At 36.7% G+C, this 22,503-nt stretch overlaps 1 protein-coding gene across 6 annotated transcripts in view; it reads left to right on the top strand.

The window, feature by feature from the left end:
- Positions 1–21,432, top strand: part of LOC109069759 (CUGBP Elav-like family member 3) — a 51,213-nt gene extending 29,781 nt beyond the window's left edge. The window contains exons 3-17 of one of the 6 annotated variants that reach the window (XM_042776392.1): positions 776–993; positions 2,460–2,736; positions 3,141–3,223; positions 13,884–13,932; positions 14,524–14,649; positions 15,456–15,535; positions 15,754–15,897; positions 16,843–16,986; positions 17,062–17,239; positions 17,403–17,462; positions 17,960–18,064; positions 18,335–18,478; positions 19,162–19,298; positions 19,606–19,705; positions 21,318–21,432. In XM_042776392.1, coding sequence (XP_042632326.1) covers positions 2,592–2,736; positions 3,141–3,223; positions 13,884–13,932; positions 14,524–14,649; positions 15,456–15,535; positions 15,754–15,897; positions 16,843–16,986; positions 17,062–17,239; positions 17,403–17,462; positions 17,960–18,064; positions 18,335–18,478; positions 19,162–19,289 — 1,386 coding nt within the window. In that variant the 5' untranslated portion in view covers positions 776–993; positions 2,460–2,591 and the 3' untranslated portion in view covers positions 19,290–19,298; positions 19,606–19,705; positions 21,318–21,432. Of the gene's footprint in view, positions 1–758; positions 994–2,459; positions 2,737–3,140; positions 3,224–13,883; positions 13,933–14,523; positions 14,650–15,455; positions 15,536–15,753; positions 15,898–16,842; positions 16,988–17,061; positions 17,240–17,402; positions 17,463–17,959; positions 18,065–18,334; positions 18,479–19,161; positions 19,299–19,605; positions 19,706–21,317 lie in introns of those variants that run through there. The other 5 variants (XM_042776391.1, XM_042776393.1, XM_042776394.1 and 2 more) reach the window with 5 other exon arrangements.
- Positions 21,433–22,503: the final 1,071 nt, after the last annotated feature.

The raw sequence follows: 22,503 nt of genomic DNA, 5'->3' as shown, positions 1-22,503 counted from the left end.
GTAGCTCTTCATGAAGGAACGTGTGAGATTATTATTTATATAATTATTGCACATAATATAATACTGTACATACAACTGTCTACCTGTACAACAATTGCCCATTTGTATGTTTTTATTCCTTATTTACTTGTTATGTTTTTTTTATTCTTCTTTTTATTATCTGTGTTTTTTGTTCTGTCACTGTCATTCTGTTGCACTGTGGAAGCTTCTGCCACAAAAACAAATTCCTCGTATGTGTAAACATACCTGGCAGTAAAAGCTCATTCTAATTCTAATTAATTTTAATTATTACTTTTATTCTTTATGAATAATTCTGAATATGATTATTCCGTCCTCCTTTGTCTTTTTTCCCATTATGTTCACTCTATTTTTTTGTATACATATGAAAAATTCATTGGTCTTATTTTGTCAAAATAGTTTCCCTCGTACAACTCATTCTCAAAACAAAAGGAGGTGAATCGTACTGTAATTATAGTACTGTATGCAATTTAGCTATGATGATCTGCAGTAATTGTGAAAAAATATAACATAAACTATCCCTCTTTATATATAAAGTTGCAATTACAATGTTTTGAGTCACAAACTTGAGCTATGCCTTATAAAAACTAAAATATTTGCGAAACAGTTGCATTTGTGAGATATTTTGGTGCCGATACAAAAAAAAAAAAGTCTTAATTGAGATATAAAGGCACGATTAGGAGAAATTCATGATTAGTGATTTTTACCTTCATAGTAACGCACTGATTTGAAAGGGACAGATGTTTCTATGTGACAGCGCCCAATGGTTTTGCGGCCTTTGTGAGAGGAAAATATAGACGCTCCCTTAAGCCGAGTAAACGTCACGGTTTCCACACCCCGAGGGAGGACAGGAGATGGACAGGAGGGGGACACCGGCTTTCGACGTCAAAAGCTACGGGTTATACGGAGTGTCAACACCGTGAATATAGGCTACAGCATTACAGTGCATCTTCTTCACAGCCTCTGCGTTAAAACGTGAGTGAAATAGATTTTATTTGCATTTATACTTGTATTGATTCATGCATGTATTCTAGGCAACAGGAGATATTTGAGAGGGCACAGAGAGACAAAAACCAAGACGACTCAAGGGTGACAGATGCACGGATTTAGTTAAATGTACAGGGGTTGGCGTTCAAGCCACCCGCTCTCCATCAGCTCTCTTTATCTGTGCACGTAGAATATCAGACCATGTTCACAACCAGCCAGAAAGACAGCAAATAAACAAACATCCCCTTGGGATTAACATAAGAGAGAGAGGGGGAAGGATACGAGAGCAAATGTCGCCTTGGACAAACACCAGAGAGCTAGTAAAAAAAAAACTGATTAAACTTCTTTTAGTCTCTTTTTATTTAAAGACGTGAAGTTGCATGGATAGCTGCATGTTTTTGTTCTCTGTCATGTATGTGCGTATGTGCAGTTGGTGTCGTGACAAAGAGCCACATACGCCTGAGCCTCCAGTGTGGATTAAACAAAGAAGCAATGGGGATATCTGTCGATATTTATATGCATTTCATTTTATTGCATTCACTTTGCCAATCTCTTACAGAATATTTACATTATATAAATCAACATAACACTATATAAAAATACCTTCGAGATTGACTGATCTCTCGTTTATATTCTGTTTTTGGTGACACTTTATAATAGCATACATTATTAATATTTACATTATATAATGCATTATTACATTATATAATGCATTATAGTTCATTTTTAAATATATATATATATATATATATATATATATATATATAGTTACTACAGAACTGCGAAGCGTTGTATAATGTTGAAATGTCAAACAGAAAGCCAACACTGTATAGAAATCTCTATTATCCTTCATATAATGCAGTTAATTCAGCTCAAACTTAAACTGTTTTGTAGATATTTTTTTGGTATGCTATCTGTTTATAAACGTTATACTTGTAAAGAAATGTAAGATGTCCCATTGTGTGAAAATGTTCGCCATTCAAATTGACCGTCACTGAAGAATATAGCGTAGTTGTGGCAAACTGAATAGCGATTGGATGTCGTTCTTGAATTTATTTGCATATTGAATTGTGATTGGTCTAGATTTCTTACCTCTAATTAAGTATGCCTTCATATCGCGGGACAGAAAACATTCTGATTCTCGGTAAATAAAAAGGGTTCGGGAAGTAAAAAAAAAATAAAAGAGAGGGGGCCTTAAAAGAAAATCTTTTACATTTAAGTACAAATATAGTAGGTTTTGGCTGATTTAAAAACGTTTCAGTTACCACAAGTTGCATTGATAAAAAACTTAAATACTGTCGTTATGTGTCGCTTCGTTCGATATATTTTTACAGACCAAAAAATAAAAGCATTAGTGTTTTGTTTAAAAGGTCTTCCAGATGCGTAACGTTCGGGCAACTGCGCTCTCTCTCTGTGTCTCTCTATAAAATGTATATATTTTATTTTTTATTCAGAGCTGTCACGGTTCAAACCTTTCCACCGGGACTCGTGTTTAACATCGCGACTCTTCCCCCGCCGCTGAGCCGCTCTCCAGTGCTGAAACCCCGGGCGCAGCTGTCGCTCCGTCCCCTTAGGAAACTGTCCTAATGAAGGAGGCCGACGCCATCAAGCTCTTCATTGGCCAGATCCCACGGAATCTGGAGGAGAAGGACCTGAAGCCCATCTTTGAGCAGTTTGGGAAGATCTATGAGCTTACGGTGATCAAGGACAAGTACACGGGAATGCACAAAGGTAATTAAACGCAGCTCTATAGAACGGACAGTCTCAAGGGGAGATGGGAGACTAATGGTGCTTTTTCATATCTTAACTACATATCTTAGTCCGTCTACTGTACTGAGGCCTTCTTTGATCGCTGGGATATACTTGTTTTATTGTGTAGAAACCTTTAGTTTGCAGTAGCATTCAATTCCTGCTACTTCATTTTAAGTTTGCCTCCAACATTCTAGCTTCCTGAGATAAACAAATCTATTCATATAAAAAAGGCATCTTTGGTGAGAAAACAAATTGTTCATTTCTTAGTCACGGTTGTCATATCATTTTATGTCCGCAAAACACTGCTTGTTATCCATGGTCTGTCTATGTCTGGTGTGTTTTTCTTTTTACATCCCACACTGTATTCTTGTTCTTTTTTTCAGGATGTGCGTTCTTGACGTACTGTGCGAGGGAGTCAGCCTTGAAGGCCCAGAATGCACTGCACGAGCAGAAGACATTGCCGGGGGTGAGTTGTCACTGTTAATAATGTGAACGGGCTGTATAAAAAATAGATTTATTTAAGTCAAACAAACACTTCCAGTCGCCTATATATAGCAGACTACATATAGGATACATCTTTTATCATGAAGCTCTTCAAACAGCGCTGAGGAACGTGAAGTCATTTCTAAAAGTGGAAGCAAGACATTATATGGTTCAGGAGATGGGATCTGTGGAAATCTGTGTTGACTGAACAGACTTTAATTAGGTATGTAGGAGGGCACAGTCCTTGAAGGCATCTGCGATCGTGTCGCTGTCTGAAGTCGTTGATTAGCTGTTAGGCCATCTGCCATGACAGGCAACCTGTAAATTCACAAACCTCCAATCTATTCAACTTTTTAATGCTTTTTTTTTTTATGTGTAAATTACCTACTTTTTCAGATTTGCCAGATGTACGGGATCATTATGAGCGGCGTTGCAAGTTGAATGCACGTGACGTCAATGTAAAGAACTTGAGGATGAGATCATATGGTGTATTTTGTGATTTACAAGCAGTAATTAAAGGCATATTCCACCCATTAACTAAGCCTCATGCCATTCCATACATGTATGACTTTCTATATTCAGCTCCACACAAAAAATATATATTTAATTTGAAGAATGTTGGTAACCAAACAGTTTCGGTTCCCATTGACTTCCATTGTTGAACAGTTCTTCAAAATGTCTTCTTTTATATTCCATAGATAAAAATAGAGTCAAACCAGTTTGGAATAACATTAGGGTGAGTATGATGATGAAAGTATTTTCATTATTAGGTGGAATATCCCTTTAATACAACTATTGCACTCAGTGCTCACGTGGTGATGTTTTTTGTTCCTGTTGATTAGACTTGGAGCAAGCAAACCCACAGGGAATTTTTTGCTTCCCCTCAAATTCTATTTAAGCGAGTTTAATTTGCACTAGAGGAAGCTGCGTGTCGTAAAAGATGAGACACGATGTGGACTGAGTGGCCAGACAGAAGCTTCTGGTGCATCTGAACAGACTCCGAGCCAACTATGCTCCCACCAGACGTAGGCTAATGAAGGGATATATGACTTTATTGCTCTGTATGTCACATCACGTAACATCGAAAGCTGGTTGAGTAGTGTTAGAAGCGACAAAATTAAATTGAAGTGTGAGCAAAGTAAACCTTGTTCTGCCTTGGTTTTAGAGAATCACTGTTTGTGAGCATCTGTTTAGATGTTTTTTTTTTTTTTTAGATGGAGTAACGTTATGCGCATATGTGCTCAAGCGTAACTACAGAACAAATCCCATTATTAGCATGACAGTAATCTGACCTTTGCCGACCTCTCCAGGCACAGATCAGCGGGTTCCCCTGGCTTTAAATCTTCTCTCCTCCTTCTCTATCCCTCCATCCTTCTATTAGTCAAACCTACCCCATGAGGTACAACGGGAACCACATTATTAAGAAGAACACCTCCCTCTCCTAAACAGAAATCGCTTTTCTTCTTTCTCTCTCTCTCTCTCTCTCTCTCTCTCTCTTTCATTCTTTCTTTTCTCACACACACACACACACACACACACACACACACACACACACACACACACACACACACACACACACACACACACAGACAGCCCAGCTGTGTGGCATTATTACCAGCTCTTGGCACCTGCCATTTAGAGTAGGCCCCGCCCACTGCCTGTCAATCATAACAAATTGCTCTGGCAATGCTGCGTGATGTGTGTTTAGAGTGCGTGTGCGGTTGAGATAGGAATTGTAACCACGAAGAGAGGAGAAAGACAGATAAGATAAGACAGAAATTGGCTTGGAACCTTCATTTCTCACCTTTTCTCTTCTTCTCTCAGGCTTTGTTCACACTACATCCAATTCAGATTAGTTTTTCAGATTTGATCTTTGAGACTCAGTATGTGCATTGTCATTTTGCAAGTGATGAAAACATACCTTGTTCAAATAGTATGAGAAAATACAATTCTGCCAGCATTTACTTATTCTCATGTTGTTCCAAACCTGTATGACTTAATTTCTTATGCAAAACATTCGTATGTGCTTTTAAATCCAGCTCTGCATTCATGTACACACCCTCAGTCTCTCGTTTCCTCTACATCTCTAATCATATTCCCTTTGGCCTTTGGCAGCAGCTAGTGTACTACAGGGCTAAAATACCGGATGAATGTGAAACACAGTTGTGTTGGCGATTTATGGTAAAATGTGACTCAGCTGGATCCTATCTGACTTCAGTTAAGATAAATATCAGCTTCCACAATGAGTTTTTTTTTTGTGGTTTAAGTTGTTTTATTTGCTGTTTCACAAACAGCTTTACTCTTACTCCTTCCTCAGCCTAAAAAAAAATTGTGACAAAAAACCAAGACGTAGTAGATCAGCAGGACAGACCAGATAGCTTCTGTTTGCACTATTAATGTTGTTTTTACTATTATAATTTTGATTCAAAGCATCAAATTACACCCAATCTCCATTGAACTAGCGCTCCCTTTGGTTATTGATAGCAAAACGGCAGTTGCACGTCTATCTATGATGTGTGTGAGCACACATTTTGCCATTTTCGTGTTTGGGATGAGTTGTTGTGCGTCTGAACGCATGTGTTTAAAAGAGCGTCTGTTGTGCTTTGTTGTGGGGGAGGGGGGCAGGTGTTATCAGAGAGGGGGATGGAGTGTATGAGAGCAAACGTCTGGATGTTTGTTTGTAGTTTAGTACAATGTGCTCTTTCTGATTTCCGTCGTAGTGTGTTTACTGCATCCGGAAAGTCAAATAAGATAAGATTGGTGGTTGTATACCTTAAAATATGTGTCATGTTTTGTTCAGTGAGTGCTTTTTACAAATATAGTGCACTACATTTCACATTTAAATGATGTGAAATACACATACGAAATGTACTTCTATGATTATGTGTGAGAAAGTGTATACAAACTCATATCGGTACTTTTTACACAAATAAAAGACAAGCGATCATATTAAACTAACACGAACTGATGCTTCAAATGCGAAAATGCATGCGCTCGCATGTTTCCTTTCAAGAAGTGCAAGATTAAGTATATTTGATTTAGTGCCAGTGTGTATACTCACATCCAGACAGGATGAGTCCATTGTTCAGATGAATTGAAGGGTTACAGGGTTCGAGAGCTCGAAAGCGGCAGAGAGGTGAAAGTAGGTCTAATTAAAGAGAAATTGGACAGATATGTGAAAAGGGGGGAAAGATTGGGGGTGAATTGGGGGAAGGGGGGGAAATGAAAGAAAATTTGACATAATGAGCCGCGGGTGGTGATGGGGGGGAGGGGCCACTGTTGAAAGGGGAGGCAATGGACGTCCACAAGCTTAAAAGACAGACATCTGCTAGCAAGAGTGTGTGTGTGTGTGGCCTTTGATGATTACACACTCTGTGATAGCAGAACTTAATCTGTTGGACATCTATCCACTGTGCACAGCAGATTTTTTCACACCATTGACATCAAATAAACTAGCTAATGGCCATTTTCTACTTTTCAAAAGGAAGTTAGCTGCAAATATTAGCTGGCCTTTTCATCCACTTTATGTTTTTGGAAGTGTTCAGATGCTCAGACATTTATTGTAATAAAGTCCCGAACAGCAGATCCTCTTGGGTCCATCCTACTTCCTCTCTTGATTTGATTGGTTTTGACATCTGCAACAAATCATGTAATCTTAAGAGCTTGTTTGCTGGCTGTAATCTGTCTTCTTTCTGAATGTGTCCCAGATCGATATTGTTGCTCATGAAAACCATACAGGCACTAAATGATGAATATAGCATTTGCAGATTTCCTGATGAGTAATAAGGCTGTATCGAATTTTCAATTTGAAGAGCCATGATGATTTTTTAAATAATATACATTATAGTAATAATAAATAATAGTCTATACCTGTTTTTACCAAGCAAGTTGTTTCAAATGAAGAATATTCACTCTTTAAATATCTCCAATGTAATTTTTTATTTGTTCATATTTATAAACTGAGAAGCTCATCTAATCTATAAAGACTAGCAAAAAAATATAAATTAATTATTTAAAATAAAAAAACATCCAAATGCTTTCCTCATCCGCATTTGGTTCCCATAGATATAAATAAAGTAGCACCCCCATCTCAAACAATAGGACAGCATCACCAGCGTTGGCGGCGTGTTCGGGGTGTTAGATATTAGCGTTATTGCAAGCATCACTCATATGAGGTCTGTTTGCTTGTCAAAAGCGAGTTAGTTTGAATGTGCTACATTCAGAGTTTGATATGCATATTGAGTTAGCAAGCCCAACCAATGCATATCCCCGTTTCACCCCCCTCCATCTTTCTCCATTTAGGCAGGTGTCAACACTGACAGTGTAAAGTCCGTGTTACCATTGTAATTGCTTGAGGTCTAGTGATTGACACAATTGAAACAGGCTAATTGATTAGATTATATTGATTATTTCAAGAATGAAGATTTCAGGAGCTTTAATCTTCCAGCCAAGATGGTGTTTCAAGGGTAGTTTATGTGACATTTCAAGCAATGACAGCAGTATGACATTCTATTTAAAGGCTTTTTTCTAATTCTTAAGATTGTCATACATGAAGTCTCAATAACCGTATAATAATTACTACTAATGGAATATTTGTATTCAGTGTTCGCTGAATGTTTATATTAAATATACAATTTTGTGTTTGAGTAAAAGAAGTACCAATAAAAGTATGTTTTCTTTGGCATGTTAAATTTGAATGAAACCTGAAGACCATTCTCGGTTTGTTATAAAATGGGAGATGGATAGAACGGCTGAAAGAATAAGCGAGAAAAAAGGCGATTGGAAAGAAAGCGAGTGGAATATATTGGGGGTGGGGTGGCGTGCAGGTTGATTACGGTCGCAGGTCTTGTTGCCAGGAGACGGCTGGGACAAGGGATGCTGGGTTGCTAGGGAACCAGCTCAATGCAATGACCAGCATTGCATGATGGGTACAGAGGCAAGATTGAGAATAGTCTTTGTGTAGATACACATCTAATTTAACATCTGCCAACACACACACACACACACTAACAAGTCACAAGAGAGATCCTCTTGAGCTTGAGTGCAAATCATACACACAGTCATTCTTTCCATGCACAGAGAAACTTGGGGAGTATGAACAAACAGCATGCCCTGCAGGCATATAGTGAACGAGTGAACGTGAATTGTGATCTGATTTTTAAGCTCTTATGAGTCACCGCCTTTCTGAATTTTGCTCATATTTTTCAGAGTTTTTTGAAAGGAAATGTCAAATTTGGGTGTCTTCACAATTTGTTTCAAATACAGGTATTTTACAGGTAAAACATGGTGATTTATTTGTATATATGTTCGAGGCAATGCATGGAGGTTGGCGGCAGAGTAAATGTCAGTTGATTGAATAATCTATGGATTTAATATCCCATAATCCCGCTGAAATCCCTGCCCTCAAATCAAGGCGGAGATTAAGTGCTGGCAGACGAATGAAGCAACGGTTATGAACTGCGCTTCTGATGGCATGTATGGAGAGATATTACATTATTTTCTTCAGGATTTTATATTTTTGTAAGCATGCGATTGCATTTTCCTGCTGCAACACAGATTGCGGGATTACGTTTATTTGTGTATTGATGTGTTTTACACAAAAAATAGCACACATTTGTTGAGTCTCAGTATCCTGGTGTTTTTGAACATCATGTTCTACAGTTTATTTAATGATTTACTTTATTAAATTGTCACTTAGTTTTAATGTCAGTGCTGCTATATACTGCAATATAAAAACAGCAGCTGGACATTTATGGAAAGCATGAGATGTTTGTTCTCAGGTTAAAGGTCATGTGCAGTTTATACATTTATTTTTACTTTTATGCTTTTGTTTATGCTCAAATCTATGAAAAACACCAGACTTTTTGAAACGGTTAGCGGTATCCACATTCATTTTTTATTAAAAAAAGAAATGAATTATTTTATATAACAATGATTCATCAAATTGATCAAAATTGACAGTAAAGACTTTTACATATAGTTAAAAAATATTTATTTCAAATGCTGTCCTTTTAAACATTGATAATTAATAATAAATGTTTCCTGAGCACTGAGATATTAGAATGATTTCTGAAGACTGGAGTTATGGCTGCTGGAAATTCAGCTTTGCCATCACAGAAATAAGTTCTATTTTTAAAATATATTCAAATAGAAAACTGTAATAATATTTCAATCAAATAAAAGCAGCTTTGGTGAACATGAAAGAAATCTAGAACCCCAATCTTCTGATCAGTTATGTATATAGCAGAGTAGATTTAATGAATGTAAATACAATTGTATAATGAGCCTTTTAATTATTAGTATGGTTATAAGGAGTCTAGGTTAGGTTTTCTGTCAATTTTCATTGATTTTCAAGATGTTTTTATACAAGCCAACAGGTTTCTTTCGCCTAGACGATGAGGAGTCTTCACTGCCTCTGTTGCTTTGGGAACCATAGCAGTTACACCCGCTACATTTATCTGTCCGTCTCTCTCTTTCCGTTCTCATAAATATATTCTCAAAGACTCACATTTCCTCCATTTCGATCCTTCCATCGCCCTTTTTTTCACCTCTGTCTCACTTGTTCTTTTTTTCCCCATCACTACCTTCCCCTCCCCTCGTTGTCCAGGGCAACCTTGTTTACCTGCTGGGTAGCTCGTCTCGCCGTTGTCATGGTGACAGAGGATTGGTTGCCGTGCCGACCTGAAGTGGCAGTGCCACGACTCTCTCTCTCTGTCTCTCTCTCCCACTCTTTCTCGTCTCTTTCGTCCCTTTGTACCCTTTCTCCTCACCCTATCCTTTTTGTTCTCTGCCGCTGTCTCTGTTTTTCCTTTCTGTAATCCTTGAAGCTCTGTGAATCATCACAATGCAAGGAAAGATATGAATAAATCTCCTCAAGGATTTTCTTGTACCTCATAATGCATCTGTAGCTTGTACCACCCGGTGTATCAGAACAGAAATGATGCTTTTCAGTATTTTTTTATCAACTGATGTGCCATCTTCCTGTTGATGCATGCACGTTAAATGAGTGTGCGAGCTGTCCCTTTGTCTCAACCTTGATGTGAGTTGGCTCCTTTCCGAAAATGAAACTAAAATGGCACAGTCATCATCAACCTAATCCATTTTGCTGACCATTTCAAAGTGCTCTTGCAGTCAACAGTTGGCCAGCAACCTGCTGTGTGTTGTACAGTCTTGAAAATAAAGTTACAAAAGAGGTAAACACCCTAATGTCACCTTTACATGTTCTTTAGAAAATCTGTCCAAAGAGCTCAGGAGGGCTTTACTTTTCCTCTTTTGATGGATAAATACATTGATCAGAACTTTTTAAAGGAACAGTTCACCAAAATATGAAAGTTCTGTCATACTTTACTCACTGTCACTGTAAAAATATCCTGGTGAATCTTTACCATGCAGTGAAAGTGAATGTAACTTATTTGCTATATTCCAAGTCTTCTGAAGACATTCAGAGGCTGTTTGCTGTATTGTTATATTTTTTAATCCACTGCAGCCTTTAGATCTTATTTATGATCTTTTACACTAGCATTCAAAAGTTTGGGGTTGGTAAAATTTTGAAAGTTTTTGAAAGTCTCTTATGCTCACCTAAGCTGCATTTATTTGATGAAAAATACAGCTAAAAACAGTAATATTGTGAAATATTTTTAAAATTCTATTTTAATATATTTTAAAATGTAATTTATCCCTGTGATGGCAAAGCTGAATTTTCAAACATTTCTTCTTATAAATGTTGAAAACAGTTGTGATGCTTTGTTTTTGTGGAAATTATGAGCCAATATTTTTCAGGATTCTTTGATGAAGGTTCATTTTAATAAATAGAAAAACAGCATTATGAAATAGATTTTTTTTTATAACATTATAAATGTCTTTACTGTCACTTTTAATCAGTGTAATGCATCCCAAACTTTTGAACATTGGTGTATATTCAAATACGGCACATTAATGAAATCAAATGCTATTGTTTCCATTGACCAACGTTTGAATCTGGTGCCCTATATTTGAATGTACGTGATGTTTAAGAAGTTTTTTCAGCAAATTATGATTTGAATTTTGTGGGTCCAAGAAAAGAGTTCTTGGCTGAAAGTAATGAAAGAACCATTAAACAACCTTGTGTATGAACTAAATTGAGAGCAATTGCCCTGAATACAATGATAAAACGCCCTCAAAATTTATATTTCCCCCTGTATGCTGGTGTTTTCTGAAGATAAACAAAGCGATTTGGGCAAATCAGATTTAAGCGCTGCAAAACAAGCTCTTACAGCTGAGATCAGATTAGTAATCACCAGAGGGAGTTATACTAGGAAAGCAAAAGAACTGATCCAGAACAGACGTGTAGTGGGATCTTTACAGTGCTTTACATTACTACAGCAATCAATGAGACCTGCTTCATTAGTCATCCTGATAAATGCCCTTCTGTTTGTGTCCTTCTCAGTCGTGTAATATGTTTTTGGCGTGCTGTGAAATAGTGAAAGTCATTATGAAAGGTTTATACGGTGCTGTATGTGTGCGAGTGAGTGCCTGATCAATACGGACCCCAGATGAGCGATCACGGCAGGTCGGATAAAACCAAGCGATCTGAATTGGGCCGAAATTGTCACCTGCTGCATAATTAATGACTTTATGTTGATTTGGGCAATTTAACTCACAGCTTCTCTTCTTGCATCTCATCTACTCCTTTTACTAATTGTATTTATTTAAATTAGAGCTGTATAATTCCATGTAGAATTGTGAAATAATTTGAATTACGATACTAATACTATCTTCTGTTCATGCTAATTCAGATTTTCTTTTCATTTCGTGGTAAAAAAGTATTTAGTCCTAAAATCATTTATTGTTTGTGTTTTTGGAGAACAATAAGGAAATAGTTTTATAACCTACTTGTAATTTGTTGTCACATTTCTTTTACAGTAGCATTTGTGGTCAGAATTGTGATTGTGATATAATTGTAATTTTATATTTGTATATACATATACTAAGGTTCATAAGTTTGGAGTCAGTAAGATTTATTTTTAAATGTTTTTGAAAGTCTCTTATGCTCACCAAGGCTGCATTTGTTTGATCAAAAATACAGTCTAAACTGTAATATTGTGAAATATTATTACAATTTAAAATAGCTATTTTTCAAACTATATATATTTTAAAATGTAATTTATTCTGGTGATGGCAAAGCTGAATTTTCAGAAAATGTTTTCAGGTATCTTTGATGAATAGAATGTTCAAAAGAATTGCATTCATTTGAAATAGCAATTTTTTGTAACATCAATTATAAAATATCACTTATAAAATTATTAATTTAATGTGTCCTTTATGAATAAAATTGTTACTTACTTTTTTTTAATTCTATTTTTGATTAGTATTAATCTCATTTTTAGTATATATGTGTGTGTATATATATATATATACATATATTCCTGCCTTGACAATACTACATAAATTTACCTGAGAAACAAAATTACACAGCATATTAAGAGTTGCTCAAATGTCTTAAAGACATATTATGGAGAGTATATTTTGCATTTTATATTTGTTGATTTTGTAGTCTCTCCTTCGTAGAAAAAAAATGATCTAATAAGAAGAGCATTTAATAACTGCATTTAATAACTTTACTTCCTTTTTTTAGTTCGTGTCTGCTTAAAATAAATGAAAAATCTGTATTCACGACAAAAATCTGTACACTTTCTTTCAATATACTTTCTAGGAAAACAAATTAAATTTTTTTTAAGGAATTTTGCTCAGGTAAATATATCTTGTTTTAAGGATGATTTGATATTTTGACTAAAAAATTAAGATATTAAGATATTAGATATTAAGATATTAATGTGTATCCTAATATTATAAATACTATCAAATCCCCCCCCACCATGTAACCTTGGTTAAACATGGTTATATATACAAATTTTTCTTGATTTCCCCCTCTCCATTCTCGTTTCCTCTCTCTCTCTCTCTCTCTCTCTCTCTCTCTCTCTCTCTCTCTCTCTCTCTCTCTCTCTCTCTCTCTCTCTCTCTCTCTCTCTCTCTCTCTCTCGCTCTCTCTCTCTCTCTCTCTCTCTCTCTCTCTCTCTCTCTCTCTCCCCTTCTTTCTATTTTCATGTTTTGGGATCTAACCATCCCTTCCCTCTTTCCCCTGGTGCCTCTTTCTCTCTTCTGTTTCACAAACCCAGAATATCTCACCATTTTAATCTGCCGTGCGTCTGTAATCCAGATTAGCCAGCGAGCGTGCTTAATCTCATCACTTCCCCAATCCTGCGTGGGTGTGTGCTTTTCCTGGTGCCCGAGAGAAAGAGAGAGAGAGAGTGGAGCAGGATTAGGTTGGATGGAGAGAGAAAGAGCATAAAAATGATTCTTGATGGGAGATAAAAGTGGGTGAGAGAGAGATGGCGATTAGGCCTCAAATAGAGGCAAACAAGTACAAAGGCTACATGGAGAGAGCAGAGAGCAGAGATAAAGGGATGGAAACACAACAGAAGCAGGGCCAGTGTGGAGATTTTGCTTTTGACTCGGGAATATTGAGGCAGATGGGCAGGTCGTAAGATCTACATCATGCACATACATTCATGATGTTCTGCAACAAAAAGCACACACAAGCACAAGAGGAAGTGGAAGAGCTGGATTATAAATAGTTGATCATGTGATCATGTGCTCTGTTTCAGATGAACCGCCCCATTCAAGTGAAGCCAGCAGACAGTGAGGGCAGAGGAGGTATAACACACACACACACACACACACACACACACACACACACACACACACACACACACACACACACACACACACACACACACTTGGCTGTCTGTCTATCTATCTATCTATACAGACTTGATTTATGAATCATTTTTACCTTTGAGAATGTCTTCAAAGGACAGGTTTGCCACATTTTGCTCACTTATGGGATAGTTTTGTCTTTAAAGTAAACACATACTTCATATTTTGTATTACAAATACCAAAATGTATTAATAATTCAAGAATTCAACATTTTAAACCCATTAAATGGGCGTGGAATAAGTACAGAAAACAACAACACAATCCGAAATACAGTGCAAATGGTTCTTTCATCTTTATTCTGCATTAATACACACTAAACACATGAGCTGTGCCATTGTGTTGTGCTGCAAGTGACGGTCCTCTAGGGACCTCTAGTGTCCATTAATGTTATCACACTATGACGCTTACACTAACATGGAGTGACAAATATTGTCTGCGATGATTTGATGGTTATTACCACTTAAGGATGATACATGATCTCACTCAGCCAAATGTATATTTATCATGATCTGTCTTTCTGTTTGTAGACAGGAAGCTGTTTGTGGGGATGTTGGGGAAACAGCTGTCAGACACCGATGTAAAAAAAATGTTTGAGCCTTTTGGAAGTATAGAGGAGTGCACGGTACTCAGAGGGCCTGACGGAGCCAGCAAAGGTCCGCAAACCACATTCAAATACAATATTGTTTACATTTCTTGTTTGGAAGATATGGTTTAAGTACATTCCCTTACCCTATTTTTCATTATTTTAGTCATCCTATTTTTCACAGATATTTATTTTTAATTTTTAAAATCATTTATAACAATAATTTAAATGGAATTGTTATTGTTATTATTATTATTGCTCTTTTATTAGCATTTCTTTGGAAGAGATGGTTTGAGTGTTCAATTACGTTCCCTTAAAAATATTCTTTTAGTGAACTCCATTTGTCACACATTTTGAGCACAGATGGCAAATTAACCACATATTATAGATATAAATTGTTACAAATAAATTGTTTTAGCAAGGCTTGCCAGTTGTCTTTGACTGAAGGCTTTTTCGATAAGATTGCAGGCAATAAAGCACATCTGTACCAGCACTGTAATAATACAACACTAGTAGGGTTGCAGCAGTGTGTTTACTCATGCACACGTATGTTGGCTAATGAATGATAGTCTGTTCTGCACAGCCTGTGATTTATAAAGTGATAGATGTGTGGGCTCTGTGTAATTATGTGTGAGTGTGAATGGAACCTGAATGCACCTGCTGTAGTAAATCATTAACTGTTTCACTTTTACTCTCCCATATGTACAGATGTAGGCCTTGGGAAATAATGTGGGCATTTTTACCAACCTCAGCTTGTTGTATTTGATTTAATTTGTTTAAATACTTGATGATGCATTGTTTAGGACTATAAAATGTCTGCCTAATGCATTTGCCACGTCGCTCCAGCTTTGTCTAATAACGTGTTGTGTGTTGCAGGTTGTGCATTTGTAAAATATCAGAGTAATGCAGAAGCACAGGCAGCCATTAGTGCTCTTCACGGCAGCCGCACTCTCCCGGTTAGTGTTTCGTTCACGGTCACATTCAGGATCCCTCCCACAATCACACCTACAGGCATAACACAACGCAGTAGCGCATTGTTTATATATTCATACTCACTCACTACAGAGTCTTTGCGCTTTGTTTTAACATCACCCACTGCATATTTTACCTCAAGACTTCTCAGTTTCTTTTATTTGATGTTGTTTGAGAATGAGGATTTTCTTTATCCCCTCAGGGTGCATCTTCTAGTCTGGTGGTGAAGTTTGCAGACACAGAGAAGGAGAGAGGAATCAGGCGTATGCAGCAGGTGGCCTCCCAGCTGGGTGTCATTAGTCCCATGAGTCTACACCTGGGCGCCTACAACGCCTACACACAGGCAGTGAGCACTAACACCACACAAGATCCAGTGCAAGAATATACTTGGTCTACAGAAATTCATGCTTTTATGACAGGAAATACTTGTACATTGTTTGAAAAGATTTCTATTTGAGATAAACGTTTTTAAACTTTGTATTCATCAAAGAATCCTGAAAAAATACGCATTTCAGTTTCTAGAAAAATATTAAGCAGCATAACTGTTTTCAGCATTGATAGTAATAAGAAATTCTTCTTGAACATCAAATCAGTATATTCGAATGATTTTTGAAGGATTGCAGAAATGATGCTGAAAATTCAGCTTTGCATCACAGGAATAAATGACATTTTTAAATCTATTCCAATACAAAACAATTTGAAATTGTAATAATATTTCACAATATTAAATGTTTTTTCAAACAGCTTTGGTGAGCTTAAGAGATTTGAAAAATATTTTTAAAAACCTTACTGAAACCACCCAAACTTTTAAACAGTAGTGTGTATTACATAATATGTCCATTGAGGAACTACATTTTGACTTGGACAGTATATTTAATCATTTAAACAAACAATTTTGAACATTGTCTGTCTTTAAACTAATTTCTAATTGGTTACATGTTTTGGTTTCTAATGCAATGACTTTCATACTTAGGAGTGGCTTATGTTTCCAAATATTTGATTGGCCAATGCATGCACCAGGATTTAGTTCACAGAAAATACATTGGGATGAAACTGAATTGGGATTATAGCAATAACTGGAAGTTGTATTGGGTTTGGTACCAGAAATACATCCTTTATTACTTTCCGTATTGCACACAGGAAGTTGTAATTGAAATGGAATTGACCTAATAACCCCAGTACAACCCCTGCACAGGACTTGAATTTAGTCCAACTCTGCTCAGAAGTTTATGTGTCATAGTCCTTTTGTACAAAGCTTTGGATTCACTTCTTTTTTTTTTGTCCCATTCAGCTCGTCCAACAGCAGGCCTTGGTGGCTCAGTCCGCATATCTGTCTCCTGTGGCGACGGTTGCTGCGGTGCAGATGCAGCAGTTGGCTGCTCTCAATCCCAACAGCATCATAGCCACACCCATCGCCTCAATCACGCCCTCCTCAGGTGAATGACAGTCTGCTACAAAAGAAATTTGGTCTGTAGAAACATTCCCATTCCAAGACTTATTGGATTTAATCGTTTTTGTAATGGGTCATTCTGATGTAGGTACGAACACTCCTCCAGCCATTGCTGCCACACCTGTGCCTGCTTTGCCTCCACCAATGGCAGTCAACAGTTACTCTCAACTCCCTGCACCACCCAATGGCCAGTCTGCCTCTGAAACCCTCTACACTAATGGTGTCCATCCATATCAGGGTGAGGATAGTTCCTCCAGTCTTTATTCATTTTAATACTATATTGTAGGGCTGCACCAGAAATCGTATTATAATCATGATCACAATTTCTGCTTCTCTCGATTCATTACTAATTGTCTCCTCTGTGCTTTTCTTCTGTTTGTTTTCATTTCTCTCTCCTTCAGCTCAGAGTCCTGCATTGGATCCTCTCCAGCAGGCGTATACAGGCATGCAACACTACACGGGTGAGGCTTCTGAACTCCTGAAATGCAACTTGAATTTTGTTGATAGTGAAGAATGTGGAATCTAGTACTCCCTTTTTCAAAAAATTAAATAAAAACAGCTTTTTACAAACAGGCCAGTAAAAGAAAATTCTAATGCAGTTAAAATAACAAACAATGTTTTCCACATTTTTCATGTTTTTACTAAATTAACATGTTTTTATTTATATACACCGATCTAACAGTAAGCATTCATAAAAAGCAGTATTTAACCCTGTAGATTTTTACTAAAACATTTTAAACACTGTAAACTGCTGCATGTGGTTTTCCATGAACGATAATGAATTCATTGGCGTGGATTGCTCAAAAGAACTGATTCAGCTAAATGAATCAAGCTTCATGAAGACTTTTTAGCTGCCTATTGAAGCTGGTCACTAGCTGAGTCGGTTTTGGCTGGCAAATGCATTTGAATAGATTACTTTACCCTGATCTCATGTTTAACTTCATTACTCCACCCACAGCTACATATCCTGCTGCTTATGGATTGATTGGTCAACCATTTCCACATCAGCCTACTTTGGTTGCCCAGCAGCCACAGCAGCCACAGCAGCTCCAACAACGAGAAGGTAATGATGTCATTTCCTGTCCAACTTGCTTCTATAACCACTGACATCCTGTTTTGATTATTTCCTAGACTATTGCTGAACATATTTCTCAATCATTGTTCTCCGAATCTCATGGTGTGCCACGAAAATATTCAAAGCACCATCTTTCATTCAGGGATCAACATGGTTACTTCCTTTTTATGATAGAAGAATTAGACTGAAACACATGTGTAACAGTGTGGTCTGATGTATTTCATTTCCTCCTTCGCTCTCTCCTCTTACTTTCTCCAGGCCCAGAAGGCTGCAATATATTTATTTATCATCTGCCTCAGGAGTTCACCGACTCTGAGATGCTGCAGATGTTTCTTCCCTTTGGTAATGTCATTTCAGCCAAGGTGTTCGTTGACCGCGCCACTAACCAGAGCAAATGCTTTGGTAAGTGATTTCCAAAAAGCGATTTAGATGCTGTATGTGGAAGGATTGCACAGACCAAATTAAATTAATATATATATATATATATATATATACTGAAATTCTTCGATACATAACGGAATATTGCTTTAAATGAGGTACGGTGAAATGTAGGCATAAATAAGGTGTGTTATAATATAACATTAAAATGATGTGAAATACTATCTAAATGTAAGCATAAATAAATAAGATATAAAATATATATTGTTTTTTCATGTAACATGAAAAAGGATGTGAAAAACACCTTAAAATGAAAAACATAATGAAATATAAAATGAAATACACCCTAATAATAAAATAAATAAATCAGATGAATAAATTGGGCATGAAATACTACGTGATGAATGCCTTGAAATTAAAAATGACATGAAATATGCTTTGAATTGAAATGTATCAAAGTCTTGAGGGCAGAAAAAAATATGTCACCTTATTTAGTTATTTAATCAATTATTTCATTATTTAGTTAAATCTTTCCTTAGTTATAAGAAGGTTACGGTTAAAACGCTGTTGAAATGACAAGGGAATCATCAGTGACTCATTCACCCTGGAAGTTGTATTGGGTTTGGTACTCATTCACCGAAGCACTTCCTCCACAGCATTTACATCTTGTTTCTTTCTTGTTTCTGGTCACACCCTTCATGACGCAGGTTTCGTAAGCTTCGACAACCCGGCGAGCGCTCAGGCTGCCATCCAGTCCATGAACGGCTTTCAGATCGGCATGAAGAGGCTTAAAGTTCAGCTGAAGAGGCCTAAAGACGCCAACCGCCCATACTGAGCCGAACAGGTGAAGAAAACAAGTGCCTTTTCAGTAAATCTCTCAGTATTATGCTTTGTGAGCAGTTCTAAACTAACCAGTCTAGCCTGTTTTGACTGATTAAAATTGTTACTACTCACCTAATGATTTATTATTAAATACTGTAACTTAAAGCATATCTCGTCAGCATTACAGCTAAAAAAAAAAAAAAAAAAAAAAAACTCATTAATTTTTACTTTTCATTTATTGTTTTTGTGCTGTGTCATTGTTCACAAAAAAACAACAACAACAAAAAAACAACAATCAAACAAACAAACACAACCTCATCCACACCAAGGCTGCCCTGTCCAATCATAACTCGTGCGGAGACCACGTCGCTATGGCTACGGTGGCCTAGCAACCAATAAAGCTCCCCCTTCCTCCCACAGCGTTGGTTTGTAAGTTGACTGGCCTGTGTTGATTACTGTGGAGATATATTCCTGCCTGTGATGGTTGCCATTAGCAGTTTTGTTTTTTGGCCCTTTGTCATGTATCCTCCATGCTGAGAGTGCATGGCGGGTTACCGTGGTGACTATGGACTGTGTTTGGTGCGTTGTGACTCTCTCTTTTTGTTTTATAAATACTGATCAATAACTGACACTAATCTGTGATTTACTCCTAAAGTAACTTCAGAAGCTAAAGGAGTTACTCAGACTAAATTGATCCTATTGAACTCTAATCAACCAGCTCAATGTGCTGCTTTTGGGTGGATTTTGTTTTTGATCAGTCTCCTCTGTGTTTTGTTTGGTCATGACTCTATTTCTTATATAAAATACTCCCATATGTAGTCTGGTGGTGTTATAGTTACTGTGAATGGTGGGGGGGTGGGGTCTCAGTGTGGTTGTATTTGATTCCAAGAGCATTTGTGCTAGTGGATATGCTGTTTCGTGCCAACGAGTGAGCTTGTGTACGTGCTTGCGTGTATGATCCGAACGATTCGTGCGTTTGAGCGTGAGAGCGAACGAGAGGTAGGGAATTTCATTCATTATATCTCTCAAACCTCTCACGCTGAGGTTTGAGGTGACACTTTGTGGTTGTTATGGTGAAACAAGTGACGCATTGTGCCGACCAAAGAACAGCATTCCCCTGTAGGAATTCTGGGTTATTTTAGGGAAACCTATAGTTCAGCTTGGTCATTTATATTCAGTCATTCGTCTGAGCACTTAAAAAAGATGCAGTTAAGACAACGTCTGAACACAACACAGCCCAGAATTCCTATGGTGCATGTTGGAAATTTGTTTGCCTGCCAGAAATGTTTCCCCACTTTAAATGATCACTAACAGAGAAACACACTCTTGCATAAAAACCCCATTCACTGATTCACAATGTAGGTTGCATGGAAGTATAGAATGGTAAGCATTAGGCTACGTCCATATTAGCATTTTTCTCCATCCACACTAGCATTTTTAAGCGTTTTCCAAAAGTTGCTCATCTGAAAACGCTTAAATTGCCTTGCTGTGCTTAGATAAAACATCATAAACGCTATATTCTGGCACTATCATTTTATTAGCAAATATCCCACCTCTCCCTTAAACTGTAATCTTTGTAGGAATGTTATGTGAAGATTGTACATAGTAACATTTATCTTTAATAACAGTATTAAATTGAATAGAAGGCACATCAATGTTGGTACAACCATAGATATATATGGGTACAATATTGTGTCACATGACTAAACGTAGCTCCGTTATCACAGTCCACACTACAACAAAAAAAAACGTTTTCAAATTTATACACTTCTGAGAGCATCTTCAAACAGCTGTTTTTTTTTTTGTTTTTTTTTTGCTGGACAAAAATGGGAATTTATGATATTTTCAGATGCAAGAAAATTCTGATTTTTAGTTTGGACGAAAGACCAAAACAGCGAGAAAACGAGCGTTTTCAGATTCATCCAGATTAATGTGGACGTAGCCTTAGATAACCTTCCCAAATGCACAATGGTGTTGAAACAAGTAGGAGTGTTTTTATGACTTGATCTTAACTGCTGTTTTCATTTTCTTTCTCTCACAGGGAAGAAAGGAGAGGACTATCGGGGGCAATTACAAGTCTCTTTTCCTCCTCTGCAAATTACGGGACCAACAACTTTCACAAAACTACAGTATAAAACCTACTGAGATTATTTAAACAAAAATATACATTTAATCACAAAGACAGACTTATCGCAAGAAGTGCAGGTTAAATAGAACGATTTGCTACCTTAACTGTATACAATATAGGACCAATCAGCAACGCAAAGCTACTTGCTCTTCTGCTTGTGGGTAGTGACCTTTCTGTCCTCAGCCCACACATTTATGCCCTGCACACACACACACACAAATGGGACCAATGCAAATATGTCAGTACTACATGAGTTTCGCTTCTGGGTTCAAAGGAACTATGAACTATTAGTCTTTCTGCAGCAATGTAAAATATGTATATAGAAATTTGAGGGGACCATGTGTAGACATATCGAAACAGTTGGGAGGGTGGGACTGGGTCAATGTGATCAGAGCAAAGAATCATGGGTGGTATATAGTAGATAGAGAAAGAATGTCCTTTTGGGAGTTTTGAAGGATTTGCTCTTGGTCTCTAATCGGAGTCCAGTTATACATAGTTCTTCATCTTCAGTACTTAAGGAAACGAATGACCTGTGGTATGGGATGCTGGTCCTATATTGCAAACCTCCCTAAAATGACTGAATATAGTTTAGAGTTTTTTTTATTTTTAGGTTTGTTAGTTTTTCTTTCTTTCTTTTTTTTAAATTGTGGATGATTCGAGAAGATTCATGAAAGTTAATAAAAATGTATCTCATTGTATATATCATGCTTTTAAAATGATGGTCAAGATTTAAACATTTGGGATATTATTATTATTATTATTATTATTCCTATCTTTTTTGCAATTAATTTATCAGTTTCTTCATGGAGGGCATTTTTTAAATTATTTATGAAAATAGAGGATCACTGGCACATGTTCCGATGAATCCATGTATTTTTAGACATTTTATTTACAGATTTACCATTAATGAACAATCATTATTATTATTCTATTTATTTTCTTCAACTGTTGTTTCACAACTTGTCAATTACAAAAAAAAATTTGAATAAAATTTTAAACAATATTTTTTTGTATATCTGTGTGAGATTACAAGAATAAATTTGTGTGTATTTGTGATATTTTCAGATGCGTGAAAATTCCGATTATTGAGTATGATTAA

Source organism: Cyprinus carpio, chromosome A19, assembly GCF_018340385.1.
Source record: "Cyprinus carpio isolate SPL01 chromosome A19, ASM1834038v1, whole genome shotgun sequence".
NCBI lineage: Eukaryota > Metazoa > Chordata > Actinopteri > Cypriniformes > Cyprinidae > Cyprinus > Cyprinus carpio.
Note: the sequence above shows the minus strand (reverse complement) of the source record. Positions and strands in the feature narration are given on the sequence as shown.